Below are 14890 nucleotides of genomic sequence, written 5' to 3'. Positions count from 1 at the left end.
GGTTGATATTTAGCAAATTTTCAGTTGAAAGAATGCATGGATTGAATAAATTAACAGTTACAGATGTGATGACTGAGTGTGCTTTACTTAACTGCTAAATGTTTATAAATAATAAGCATTTAATTCCTGATTATTTTCAGTGAGAACAATCCTTTATTTAAAATAGGCTAGATTTGTTTTCTTTTCTTACTAGATTAATAAAATACTCTACAAATGAGAATTTTAAATCCAATAAACCAAACCCAGGAACTTGCCACCAATTCTCACTTAATAAAGTTTAAATGAAATAGTTCAGAATTCTGAGTATGTGTTTTGCTTAGGGAAGAAAGCATGGCTATGCTTCCTGGATGTCAAAGTATGAGGCTAATACAAAGAATTCTATAATGACCAAGACAGCTAAGAAGCAATTATGATCAAATGCTGAGACTTTTAGATTACTCTGATGTTATCAATCATGCTTTTATATCACAGTCAACACATTTTATTTCAGCAAGAGGACAGCAAGAAGGCCACCTACACTATTTCTAGCCACTTGTGTTTATTAGTACATGCTTTGTGTGTTTAATGCCTTTGCTGCAGAAGGGTAATAAGTGTTTTAGCAAAAAGGTACACTACAGGGACAAGGCTGGGCAGCTTATGCATACAGGAAGTAGCTGTGATCTCAGGGCCATCAGGCCCATCAGGGCTCTGGGAAGCGCCACGCATCACGCATGATCTGGGGCTGCTGATCTTTGTTGCCCAACATGGGTATTTCCTGAGTGTTTGGGGTCATTGGGGTATCCGTGGTAGATTCTTCCTGGAAACCCAAAGGTGTGGTCATATCAGGGCCATACATATCATACACCTCAGCTACTTCAGGGGTTGCCAGTGGACCAACAGGTGCGGGGGTGACCCGGGGGGGTCCCATCCTCTGCCCCGCAGGGCCCATCGCCAGGCTGGGAACATGGTCCTTCGGGAAAGCCAGGAGGCCCGCATGAACGCCGTGTGCTAGCTCTTGAAGGAGACCTGGGTTTGCAGGATTGGATGGGTTGGCCTCTGGCATGGGAGAGTCTTGTGTGCCTCCTTCTCCCTTCTCAGGACCTTTGGTTGCAGCCCCTGGGGAGTCAAACTCCAGAGTAAAATCCCCACCCATGGCCGGGTTGCGGGGCATTTCACCAAGGCTTTGCCTGATGCCTCCGAATCTTGGGAATATGGCTCCGTAGCCCATTGGTCCTCCTCCTTCTCCCTGGGGGGGAAAAAACCAAGATACTGTCATCATAGGCTATTATATCCTGTCATTTTCGCCAAGAATCTACAAAGAACTGATAGCACAGAGTTGGCTGAGAGCTTTATGTAAGCACATTTCACACTAAACTAGCTTTGAAATATAACAGAGAGGATTCTGCACCCATCTGGGTAGAAGGCCACTGCTCTGAAAGGGAGCTTGAGACCTTCCACCACTCCTGACTAGAAGAATGGCAATGGGGCTCCAGGGCAAAAGAAAGATAGTGCAACTAGTTTGACTTGAATTTTAAGAAAACAACAGGTGCTTGGAACAGCAACTACTATCATGAACCCAAGAAAACCTGAACTTTGTAACCGTATTTGTTGTGGGATGTTTTGAAGGGTCAATGCAATTTGGCAGTATCTCCCAAACGGAATGAGCCCTACACAAGAGGTTTTTTTTTTTTTTAAAAAAAAGCAAACTATAAGAAAAAGCTTGACTTCTCTGGAGGAATCACAGTCTTGTCTTCTTGTGGACAGATAGAACAGGAGAGCTGATAGTGGGTCTCTACCTTTGTTGTCAGCAATATGCACCCCCCAATTTGGGGCTATTTGCAGCTATTGAGCATGGCTGTGTGACTTGCACATCTGCAGTCTGTCTTCTTTGCTACTTGTTCTCATCTAAAATCCTGCCTTCAGTTGTTTGTAATACTTACGATGTGATTTTTTTTTTTTCAGGAGTGGACTGTATTGGGGGAATGAGGCAGAGTATACATAATTAACATTACCAGGAGGTAGTCAACACTTAATGGGTGAAAGTCCTATGCTCATTGATAACCATCACTTAGAAACGCATGCCAATCCAGGGACCATGATGTAATTTTGGATACTGCTTTGGAATCAAGCTTTTAGCTTTGGAGTGGAAAAACCTGAACCCTGTGCCCATTTGGCTGTTATTGCAACCAGTCAGCTTGCAGCCAATCATCTGGGACTGCCCTTCCCTGGCTACTATTTTAAGAAGAGCTAGAAGACATTACTCACGGGCATTTCTTCTGAACTCATGATGCCAAGTCTGGCAGGGGCATTCTGTTCAGAGAGAAATATTGCATCATATTATGAACCAGCTGCCTTCTATTTACCTTCTTATCTACTCAAGACAAAGTTAAAAGTCATTTGGCTCTCTGTCAAACTTTAGTATTAATGCTTTTCCAGAGGCAGAGCAGATCAGAGAAGTGAGCTGTTACTGAATTAGTGTGGCCAACTTGAATAATTCAGATTTAAAATTTACTTTTTTTAACCCCTTTGTGTGTGTGTGTGTGTGTGTGTGTGTGTATCTGGTAGAATAGTCCAAATATAGAGGGAACTATGTGTCTTTTTTATTTCAGTTGCAAATGGTAGGCACTCAGATAATATTCATTTGAAATCTTTTATGTGAGATCCAAATTTTATAACTTTAGTTCTTAAGATAACATTCATTAAAAAGATACCTTTTATGAAATATAGACTTACCATTTGATTTGCTCCATAGGACATGTAAAACATACCTGGATAAAGCTAAATAAAGTACGATAATGATCACAGAATGCATTTAACAAAGAGGAAAGTTTTAATAAATTAAAAATAGAGGGGTATTAAAACAAGGAACAACTTACCGCAGCATGTGTGTTTTGTGGCAGTGGTCCCCGAGGTATCAAGCGGGCTATTTGGAACACCTGTAAATGGTAGAAACCAAAATGAGTTATTGACTTGGGGAAAATCGCCATTATTATAGTGAATTCCTGAGTTACTGAACACAGTTTCAGATGGATCAATGTCAAAACTTAGGTTCTGATATTAAGAAACAAAGGAAACTATTAGACTGGATACTCATGGATAAATGGGACAATTCAAGCATTTCACTCAAGTTTTTGAATGTGGAGACATTCTCACCCCTCCTCCCCCAAGAAAGTCTCATTGAGAGTTCTACTTACAGTTGGAACTTGTGGGCCAGCAAAATCCATTGCTGGGAGCTATGGTACAGATAAACAGTAAAGTTACCAGTCAAAATAGACAAAATGAGCAGAATACACACACTTGTAAACCATTATGTTAAAAAAAGGCATTCTAAGTTGAGTCTCTATTTGTTGTCATTTTATAGTCTTTCGGGGGTACAACCCAGGAGTTCTCAGTGCGTCTCTGTAGACCTGACTGCAGAGCACCTGCAGTTGCTCAGGGTTGCCCATCCCAGATTTGCTATTTGGCTCTTAGAGAGCGAAAAGTCACGCGTTTTAGCACTGGATGGCACTTGATTGGTTTGAATCTTAGTGTTGTCACTTAGTTTTTGTGTGAGTCTGGGCAACTTAACCTATAAGTCTGTCTTCTTCTGTTTAAAATGATGATAATGTCTGTCTTTGAATGACTCTTGTGAGCATGCTCTGGGGGAGGATGCTATGTGCCTGCAACACTCCAGTTGTATACTTCCACGCCTAGTGCTCTGCTGTCTACGTCATCACAAGGGATTCTGCATGGTTGTAATCACTCAGAGACAACAGCATGGAATCCTACTTGTGATGTTGCGGGATCAATTCCTACATGTAACATTTCAGCGCTGTAAACACACAGACACACATACACACACACAGAGTGATAGGAAGCCTGGTGATATCTGTTTGGGCTGTCTTATTTTTCTCAGAAGCGTTCATCTTTGCAACTCAGATAGCAAGTTTTGTGGCCGTGTGACCTGCGGGGATCTGTGCCCTGTCTCTGATGGCAAGATGGAAATGTAGATTCTGCTCGAAAACTAAATTCCGGACGGGAAGGGCTTATCAAGTACGTAGCTGTATTTTTGTACATTATGCTTTAAGGCTATGATTCTTTAAATGTGCACCTTACAGTACTCACTTTGGCAGCACAGACACTAAATGTGCTTTCCAAATTCTCTTTGGTTGGATTCGTAGGTGATCCTAACTTGACTTCCGGGAAGGGAATTACCTCAGGATTTGGAGGCTTCTCTGATGGCGCCACCTGCTGTTCAACCTCTGGTACTTCTGCATCCTTCAAGGGCAGCTGTCCCGGGTGCATCGGATGCTGAGGCCCTCCCTTGCGGGGTGTGCCCTGGATGGCTGGCGCAACAGTTGGCTGGAGGAAGGATTTCATTCCCGGCTGTGGAGGCGGCAGGGATGGCTGTGATGGGAGAGGTGGGGGATGCACAGGCAAAGAATATTCATACTGCAGAGAAATTTGAAAAGAAGGTCAGGAAGTGATGGTTCATGGAGCTGTGGTGCCTAGAATTTCTAAAGCAAAAGGACTTAGGTACTTTTCTTCCTGGAAGGGAGGCTGAGGGACTTGTCTGGAAGCAGTGTTTCCATCACAAGCATTAATTTTCTTTCTAGTATTTCTTGTCATTTATTTGAAAGGCAAGGGAAGAGGGAGGGAGGGTGGGAAGGAGAGAGTGAGACAGTGATGGAGTGTCTTCATTTGCTGTGGCACTCCCCTGAGTGCCAGTGACAGCTGGGGATGAGTCATCCTGAAATCAGGAACCAGGGATTCCATCTGGGACTCCCACACGGGTGGCAAGGGCCCAGGTGCATTACGAGCCCTCATCTCCCGTGTCCTAGGATGTGCGTTGGCAGGAAGGCTGGATTGGAAGTTGAGATAGAACTCAAACCCACAATCCCAAGTGGCATCTCACCTGTTGTGCCCAGGAAGCACTGATTTTCATGAGTCAGTGTTGTTGGGGGAGCCTTTGTGTATATCTGCCTCCTCTACCCCCTTTGGGCCCACCACTGCCCACGACCACAAGAAGTTCCCTGAATTTCTGGTGGAATGACTCATTGTTTCCTCTGTGTTCAAGTAGCTTCCTGAATGTATCTTTGTTTCACTGTGCTGTCAGTAGACTCTGCTGGTTTTTTTAAATGAATCTTTGCTCCCCTCATCCCCCAAGTGAACTGAGAATAATGTGTTTTATTCATCTTTGTAGCCCATGCACTTCCCAACAAGTGCCGGGCACGTGGTGGGTACTTATATTTTTGAGTCATGAAAAGGATTAAGAGAAGTTAAGTACACCACAAATTCAATTCCCACAGCAGAATTCACTTTGGAAATAATTCTTCAGATGAAGAAATAGCTGCCATGAACATGGTTTATTCTCCTACTACATGTGGCCTGGTGCATAATGTTCCTTTTGTGGAAAGCTGTGCAGAATTAGAAGCTCCTGTGAAAATCACGGTTTTACTGCTTCTTTTAGCAATTATTTGTGGTGAACTGTGAATGGCCCGTGGATTGTTAGAAAATCCTTGAGATCTGGGCCAGAGTCTCACAATGGCTCCGTTCTCTTTTGAACCTTTCCTCCGGCAGATCTCTAAATTCCTATAATATTCATTACAATTTATTAGCCTGAAATACACTGTTTCATGTTGTTTACCAGTCATTTCACGATCCTTTGAGCTATTTTGCATTCAGCCCCAAGCCTCAGTTTGACTGAAGTACTTGATTGGAACCTATAAACTAGTGGTTAATGGATGGATACATTGACTGATTTATCGGGGATTCATTTGCCTTTAAGTAATTAATTAGGGAATATTAACTAAGATTAAAACCTACTTTATATCACTTCCTTTTCTAAGAATTGCTTATCTGTTGTCATTGATATCTTTATGTTTTTCTCTACTTGAAATAGATATGCAAATGGTTCAAAGAGTTTTCTTATGTACTGAATGCTTTATTTCATACTAGGATTTTTTCGTAGTTGCTGGGACTTGTGTATTCCTAGTACATTATAGCTTAAGAGAAGGCAAGTATGGAAAGATTCTGATTGGTAAAGTTTGAACACACTTATGCGATTAGCTTACCTGTTGAGTCTCCTGCTCCCTTGGCCTCATCCATGGGAAAGAGGAAGGTGGTGGGAGAAGACCTTGCAGCCACAAGGAATTAAGTGATTTTCCAAATTGGCCAAATTTAGAAAGCTAAGGACATAGAGCGAAAAGATGCACCGACATTTAAATATTAAAAAAAAAACACACACAGTTAAAGCTGGTTAATGAAAATCAATAGGTAAATTCTTTCAACAGAATCAAATTTCATTCTGAGCCGTGATACAATGGTCCCATTACTGTTTCTGAGGTTTGGCTTTCCAATACCTTGTATTTTGGGTCATATAATAAAATTGACAAGCAAGAAATAATTTTTTTTTGTTATTTTTTTTTGTTATTTTTTCCTTTGATATCTTACTTTATTGTTCCATCCTGGCTCAGGCCCTTTCCTTTCCCCTTCCCTTTCTTCCTTCCTTCTCTCTCTTCCTTCCTTTCTTTCTTCCTTCCTTCCTTCCTGCTTTCTTCCTTCCTTCCTTCCTTTCGTTCTCTCTCTCTCTCTCTTTCTTCTCTTCTTTCTTCTTACACATTTATTTATTTTCTTTACAAAGGCAGATATACAGAGACAAGGAGATAAAAAAATTTCCTCTGTCCACTGTATCACTCCTCAAGTGACTGAAATGGCTGGAGTTAAGCCAATCTGAAGCCAGGGAGCCAAGAGCTTCTTTGGGTCTCCATTGCTGGTGCAGAGTCCCAAGGTTTTGGCCCATCCTCTATGGCTTTCCCAGGCCACAAACAGGGAGCTGGAAGGCAAGTGGAGCAGCCTGAACATGAACCAGCACCCACATGGAATCCTGGCACTGGCAAGGCTAGGATTTAACCACTGAGCCATCGCACAGGACCTTCAGTCACTAATTTTTTTTTTTTCAATGTTAAGGCTACTTTCTGTTCACAAACACATTTATAAACCACAAGGCTGCTGCTAATTTTATGACCATCAGTGCCATTAATACTTGTAAGAAATCTTTGGATATAGGATTACCTGAGAAAGCGCATTTAACCCCTGCAGACTTCCCAACTGTCTCATTGTCTGTAAAGAAAAAAAAGGTGGGTTACTATTCATCATGTGTGTTCCTTATAAAATCACTGATTTTTCATAATGTGACATTATTAGCACAAAGTTTGGGCTGAGACAATTTAATACACCAAAGCAGGTATAAATCATTACTGAAAAGAAGCAATCAATACCGTTCCACCTTTGTTTTATTGTGTTTCTTGTTATTAATAAACCTTACTTTATCATTTATTGAAGGATAAAATGTCATTTAAATGGCATAACATTTAAACATAAGAAAATAGCTATCAACTGAAATGTAAATGTGCTTAGAAGGGTGTTGCTTTACTAGCTCTTTTCTCCCATTTAATTTATTCAGTCTTGCAACAAGCTCAGAAAGGAATAGACAGAAAACCCAAATCAACCTCCACCTCAAACGAGAAAAACTTTCAAAATAGTAAATATAAAATACACTAGAAGAAATGGTAAGTGGATGGACAAATGATCAATAATAGTGCTATTTCAACTGTCAAGTCACCTTTTTTTTTTTAATGGAAAGGAATTTAGAGTGCTTCAGATTAGGTTTTAATTTGAAAGTAAAAAAAAAAAACTCGGTGAAATTAGATTTCTTGTGTCACAAACAAGAAACCCATGTTTATACTGAGTGACATTACATGGTCATGAGGGAAGGAAAATTTGCAAGGTCTTGTAACCCATTTTTAATCTCATATTTTTCCACACTGATGATTTTGTTGATACCATCACAGCTACTGTTCCGCTGAGGTATCTGGGTGAAATATGTTATTTTTGAGAATTTCTGTAAGATAAATACAACATTAAGGTTATGCAGGTGCTGTTATGGCCAGTGCTAACGCTTTGCACTTGTAAGCCGTTGGATTTTGTATAGGTGCATATTCTTGAGTGTTTATCATATAAGTTACTATAATTAGTAGGAATATAAATCATCTGTGATTACAGAGAATTGTATTTAATTTATGTAGCCATTATATTAAAGTAAATTTAGTGAACATTAGCTATTATTAGGATAGGATTTCTTTGATTCACATAGAGATTTTAGTCTAAAGCTTAAAAAATCCAGTTGTTTAAAACTGTGGAAGGCTCAGGTGTTTGGTGCAGTGGTTAGGATGCTTAGGATGCCAGCATCCTGCACCAGGGTGCCTAGATGGAGTTTCAGCTTGACCTCTGAGTCCAGCTTTCTGGCGAATGTGCACCTTGGGGGGCAGTAGGCAACAGCTCAAACAGCTGGGTCCTAGCCGTCCACTACGGAGACTTTAGGCTAGCCATGCTCTGGTTATTTTGGGGGAATGAACAAGTAGGTAAGGGACTGCTGTTTTTTCAATTCAATTAAATCATATTCAATTTAAAAAATTACAGAAGAGATGCAAGACAAAGTTCCATACATGTATCGACTTCTCTAGAACTGCTCAGGGTGACTGCTAGACTTTGGTCTAGGACAAGTTATCAAGTTTCTGCCTTAAGAGAAGCATATCGATGGAGGGATTGTATGTAAAGTCTTTGGCCATACATACCTCAAGACTCAGACTAGCCATGCCCGGTGTCCCAGGTTGCTGAGGAAATGCCTAAAAGAAAATAAGAATAGTATAGCGTTGTGTTTGGTGAAGCCTCCTTAATGGAGGCCTGGGGATGCCCGACTACCCCAGTGGAGAAAGGTCGGCTACGGGACTACCTGATGGCTTTAGTATCCAGGTTACTCTAGCTTTTGGGCTACATGAAGAAACACGTAAGTTATTTGGGAGAATTCAAGTTGTATTTAGTAATTTGGCTCCTACATGAACATCTATCCTCTGAATCTTAATGCTCTGGTGCTTTAAAAACAAAATTTGATTTTAAAGTTATATATAGTGAAAAGTTGTATAAAGCAACAGAATATAAAACCTTATGCCTTGGATCTATGCTGTGGTGTGGGATCATGTGTTCAGAAAAAGTGAGTGTAAAACTGACTTGCCTAGTTTTTGACAGGCTTCAAAAACCCTTCATCCTCTCCATGGAGAGTGTATTTTATGTAAAAACCCAATGATCTGTGCTTTTCTTTTAGACCATGTTACAGTTTTTCTTAAAATAGCACCAAGTACTGTACTACTAAACTTCTTGTGCTCATTTAAAAATTGTTTAAAAAATGTTTACAACTAGATTTAAATATGTAGCCAATTCTTGTTAACATAGTATACACACATAAGTGGATGGCATGAGGAAATGAGGAGTAGAAATATGTGCAAATTAGATTTTGACAGATTCTTGTTCTTTGGATATTCTCACTATGTCAAGGCAGAGAGTTGGATGCCTTCTTCCTCACATTATACCACAAAAATCTATAAGATGTCTGCTAATGTGCTGAGATTAGTTCTTCCTTTATGGGTAAGTAGTTCAGGAATTCCATCCGTTGCTATTTCACCTTTATGATTTCTCCTGTAAGTTAAGTCCTACTTTCTGAACCATGGTGCAAATTTCTTCAAGTAATTCAGTGTTGGACATGAATAGAGGCAAAAACATTGAAAGTATGTCACAAACATTCTGGATAGAGAAAGAGATTGCATGGACAGGAACAGTGTGTGTGGCTTGTGTAAGTTTTCAACAGGCCATTGCAAAGTTGAGTGGACTGTGAGAGTAGAGCCTTCTTTTTTCCATTGGTCAACATACAAAACCCCAAAATTTGGAGATGCAACTACCGGACAAAGTATACTCCATTTTCCATCTATCCTTACTTGTGAAGTAACAATATTCACTTGAGTAGAAATAGACATAGGATATAGCTTTCAGTGTAAATTTAAAAAGGCCTTGGAATTGATGGGCAGTCAGTTGACAATCATAAGTGATTGTCCTGTTCCTCACAGTGGGCCTGAGTCAGATGGGTGAATGTAATAGAAGGTGAATGTAACAGAAGGATGATGGATAATTAACGCTGACCTCAATGTCAGCAGCATACAGGAGTGAACTAGGATGGTCCGTCTTGCATGCTGGAGCAGAAATAATGTTATTAATTGTGGAATTATGTTTTCACCCTCTTTCTCCAAAAATATTTAGGAAACTCCAAGAGACTTCCTCTTAAGGAAATAGAATAATCAAAAGTGAATTTGAAGTCAACCATGTGCTTCTGAGGATAACAGACCATATACCGGGGAGATATACACCACTGCTCAGCATATATAAAGGCACTTTAGAATGTTAGTGGGAAAACAGAATTAAACAGTGAGCTTATTTTGATTCAAAATTTGAAATTCCATGCATAGTTTTTTTCATAATCAAATTTCCATAGCCATTTTGGTGACCCTCATATTTGCTGAATGCATTTAATAGCTGAAAAATGTCTTTGGGTTGACAAAATCAATGCTAATTGCTGGAGTAGTTCAGGGCTCAAAGGATCACATTTGTATGACATTATTACATGACAAAGTGGATCGCGTGTGGATCCAATTAGCCTCCTTTATATAACATGTTTTGATTTAAGAAATTTCAGCTCTTAGTCACACAGTGTCACCCCAATGAGCTAACTTTGCTAATTACAAGCTTTAATGAAGTTACCTGCCTTTGTGTTGTAACTCTAGTCATTTGGCTAATGTTTTGCTTTTTAAAAATGAAGAGAATGTACCTTATTTTTTTCAGAAAAAAATTCTCCTTACATTTCAATTTCAAAATGATAGCAAGGAGTTGATAATATAATCGTTTGCCTAGGTCTTTTCACTGTAAATGAATAGGATGAGATTTAGAATTTTTTTGGCAATATTTTAAGCATTATTTGCAATACAAAAAGTGTATGACATTACTTTTTTATGATTAGGCAGCCATGTGGGCCACTGTGTGTCTGTACTTGTTAGTGGTTGCGCCTCTCTGTACGAGCTCCCAGCCAATGGCCCTTCATTGCTACCTGGTGTACAACAGCAAGGAGCTCCTTACAGGGCGCCTGCTAGCGACTGACTCACCGGCACTGCAAAACTTGTTCCCAGGAGGCACAGGAGCAAGATCAGGCCCTTCATCTTGAAAAGCGGGATCTGAAACACAGTTGTGATGGAGAAAGAAAGCAGATGAAGTCTTGCTTGAGAATGATTACAAAGACAAATTTAGAAAGAAGCCAAAGCCTCTGCTCTTCTAAAACAACTGAGTTAAGAAACAAATTATTGAAAAGCTAAATACTGCCAAACAAGTGATTTGTAGTTAGTATTTCTGGGATTAATGGACACTTATAAGCTAAATGGACATGCAGCAGCAACCTCCATGGATATTCTTTTAAGTGCTATGTTCCATTTTGTGCAATAATTTATGAGTAAAAAAAATTCTATTCCTTAAATAAAATTTTGATCTAGAAAAGATTTTCAGTGGTTATATTTCATTTAATGCCTAGAACAAATTCTGAAACACACTTAAGATATAATTCACTGAACAGTCATTTTATAATATGACTATTTTTTTTACATCTTAATGCTTTTCTAAACTAGGAACAAAAGACAATATTCACAAATAACAAGGAATAAAATCTATAGATACGTTTTTCTTAGCTCAACTGGATTAGTAGTAGGCAAGAGCCATCTCTACTCTGGAACACACTAGTGGTTTCTGATAAGCAGTTATTCAGCTGCTGCCTGTCACTGGAGATAAATCTTGTTTGCAAGAAAAACAAAACTTACAGGAAACATAAAAATCATTAAATCACATTTTACCTTAGATTCTGACATTCACCGTGCGCTCAGGGCCTTGTGATGCCAACCAAGACTGCTCTAAGAAAAGATGAAACTTTTTCCTGCACTCTGCCTGGGACTTGCTCTGGGCCTTTCATTTCAAGGAAGATCAGAAACCTTTATTTAAAGTACCAATCCACCAATCAAAGTGAGGCAAAATGAAGGGGGGGAAAAATCTCTGATCCTGCAATTAGTCCACACCCTTTTATTGCATGCAAGAACGTTGGCCCAGGAGGGTCTCATTATTTTAAATTGCAACCTAGCCCCTGTATTTATTCAGAGAACTCGATTGCAGGGAAAAGTGCAAAGGAATAATGGATGCAGGTTCTGAAGACAATAATTTCAGTGAGCTGGCGGGAAATATATGCAAAAGAGGTGCAAAGCAAGCCATTATCTGTTTTGTGCAGAGGCTTATCTGAAGATAAAGCTAGTGACCCAATGCCATCTTTCTTGATATTTTCACACCTCTGTTTGTTGTGGTAAAACAACTCTCCCTCCTCCCTTCAACATACTCACACCATTTGGAGGTGAACGCCAAATATTTCCTGGGCTTGGTAGGGAAGAGAGGGAAACGTTACCTGGAAAGTACTACATTATTTTTCCTTCCAAATTTCCTAGACATTTTAATTCCTAAAGAAAATTGATTGGAAATAGCCATGCTTTTATAAGACATTTTGCTTGGACTCTGCAAGAATCTCTTGGAGGTAATCTTGGGGGAGCACGTTTGTTGTAGGGGAAAAAAGATCAGAATATTCTCTATGAGCCAATCCCATCAATGGGAACAGCTCTCACTTCAGTCTTTACATAGACCTGCTTCCAGGTGTTCATATCAAGTTAGGTGAGTGACATATATTTGAGTCACTTAAAAGACTAACATCAACATGGATGGATTTTTCTTCACGAACAGATGAATATATCTTGGCTGTAGATTGGATGCTAGCTGCTGCTATTTCTCTGCCCCTCTTGGTCTTTCCAAAGGTGTGATTTTATACACTATAGGGTTAGGCATTTAAGATTAGTTTCTGGAGAAGGGATGAGTCAGTACACTCTTTAGGGAAGTAGAGATCTTGCCAATTACAGGGAACATTGAGGAAACTGGCATTTTGGGAGAAAGACATCTCCACACTCAAGAAGGGCACAGCAGCTTCAGGAGTGTTATCTAATACACCGTTGCTGAAGAATTTCATTTCCATTGATGACAGAATTCTCTTTAGAATTCAAAGGAATGAATATTGTGAGTGTGTTTTATAAACAGCAAAGTGTTATTAAAGTAAGAATATTTTTTTCTCTGTCCATTCCCTAGGTCTAGTGCTTGATCTAATCCCCTACACTCTCTGCATCCAGTGTCTTCCTCAGTAATTGGAAAACAGCAATTTACTAGTATAGGCTTGCCTTGGGAAAGTTTGCTCATGATGGTTGTGTGATAGAAGCTAAACAATCCATGATAAATAAATGGGTTAATTGTCCTTTTTGTGGTAGAAGATGTGTGAAACATGGAACCACAGTGTGTGTGTGTGTGTGTGTGTGTGTGTGTGTGTGTGTGTTGGAGGAGGAGATGTGCTGGCAGTTAGGTATAGAGCTCCAAAGAAGGAAGAGGAAGGGCCCAATACAATGCGTTGGCTCTGGGGAAGTTGGTGCAGAATTAACAGCCCTGGGCTTCCCAGTTGATTCCTTTACTGCAATGCCTATGTGGCTCTCATGGTTATGAGGATGGTCATGGCATGCTAATAATGATACATTGGTAGTATTCATATGTTCTGATTTGTTCTTTGGCCAACTGGCTAATAGCACTTCCGTTTTTCAAAAATGTTCTTCAAGCTCAATATTGGATTACAATTTCTCAGACATATCTAGTAGTTACTTTCTTTTCCAATATCCTACACACCAATACAAAATTTCCTCCTACATTACTGTCTACAGCGTTTTGTTGTCCATCCAGAGACTTACCAAGTATCCTTATGGCTGTAAAATAAGTAACTAGACAGTTCCTTTTACCTTTGTGATCATCTTTCCCAGTATATTGGGACATTGTTTATTACATGTTAACAATTTTAGTGACTTGGTGTTTGTTTTTCCATCTAATAAATAGTTTTTTAATCTTGGTTTATGTGATGCCTAATTTTGGTAAAGTTGGTAAATATCTAAAGAAACTATGGGGAAATTTTTGATCACAAAGAATTTGGAAATCAGTGTGAGTTTATGAATGAGTATTTGACTCATTCATTATATATGTTATTCATTATACATGTTAAGGCAGTTCCTGAAGCTGATGGAAAGTGTGCTGATTTGTCTGAAGACCTGCCAAGGTGCTGGTAAGTACAAGCCTATGTGCAGAGAACAGCAAAAATGACAAGCTTATGCCACACACAACGTAAGAACAAGAAAAATCTAGTGAAAGAGTTCCTGAGAAAGATATTAGCATAGCAGCTGAGAGCACAACTGTGACTGATCATGGATAGCTAGTTTCATCTGCAAAATATTGTCTATCATGGATTAGCAATAATTTAAGCATAGTGAAGAATGTAAAGTTCTATCCAGCATGCAGAAAATGTTCAGTGATAGTGAATTATTTTCTTCATTGAAACAAACGTGTATGCTGAATATCTGCTTCGCCATAAACTCTGTTAGCTTTACTGGGGTTTAATTTTGATACAAAAAAATCATACACCTTTAATGTGTATGCTGTGAAGAGTTTGGAATATGAATACACCCAAGATATTCTCGCCACAGCCAAAGAAATACATATCCTTCACCTCCTAAGATTCCCTTGCCTGTTCTGTCTTCTTCAGTCACTTTAACATGTCTATCCTCATGATCTTTCTCAAAGTTCATGATGCTGTATTGTTGATTGTAGACTCTGTGTTGTAGAGCAGATCTCTAGAACTTACTCATCATGGTTAACACAGAGATTTTTAACCACTGAAAAATAATTTCCTTACATTCTCATAATATTAACAAAAAGTTAAAAAGAAAAATAACTTTTAATTTCCCTCTCCTCAAGTCTCTGGGAATCATCATTCCATTCTTTATTTTTATTTATTTATTTATTTTTACTTCTTTTAAAATTATCATTATTCTATGATGTCCTCTGGCCCCTCCGCAAGTCCACTCCGCCCCCCCAAATTACCCTATAT

At 39.3% G+C, this 14890-nt stretch overlaps 1 protein-coding gene across 2 annotated transcripts; it reads right to left on the bottom strand.

Moving 5' to 3' along the window:
* Positions 1 to 445: 445 nt before the first annotated feature.
* On the bottom strand, positions 446 to 11753 carry AMBN (ameloblastin). 2 transcript variants are annotated; one of them, XM_040967088.1, is made up of 11 exons: positions 11739 to 11753; positions 11004 to 11072; positions 8595 to 8645; positions 7033 to 7080; positions 6033 to 6146; positions 4174 to 4410; positions 3174 to 3212; positions 2856 to 2915; positions 2713 to 2757; positions 2245 to 2289; positions 446 to 1225 (listed from the first exon to the last, which is right to left on the bottom strand). In XM_040967088.1, the coding sequence occupies exons 1-11, from the start codon at positions 11751 to 11753 to the stop codon at positions 680 to 682; spliced, it is 1269 nt and encodes a 422-aa protein (XP_040823022.1). In that variant the 3' UTR covers positions 446 to 679. The 2 variants fall into 2 exon arrangements, with proteins under 2 accessions (XP_040823022.1, XP_040823023.1); XM_040967089.1 differs by having other exon boundaries at positions 4174 to 4365.
* Positions 11754 to 14890: the final 3137 nt, after the last annotated feature.

The sequence above is a fragment of the Ochotona curzoniae genome, unplaced genomic scaffold (assembly GCF_017591425.1).
Source record: "Ochotona curzoniae isolate NIBS_2020 unplaced genomic scaffold, NIBS_Ocur_1.0 scaffold_4506, whole genome shotgun sequence".
NCBI classification, from domain to species: Eukaryota; Metazoa; Chordata; class Mammalia; order Lagomorpha; family Ochotonidae; genus Ochotona; species Ochotona curzoniae.
This window is presented reverse-complemented; position numbering and strand designations above follow the sequence as displayed.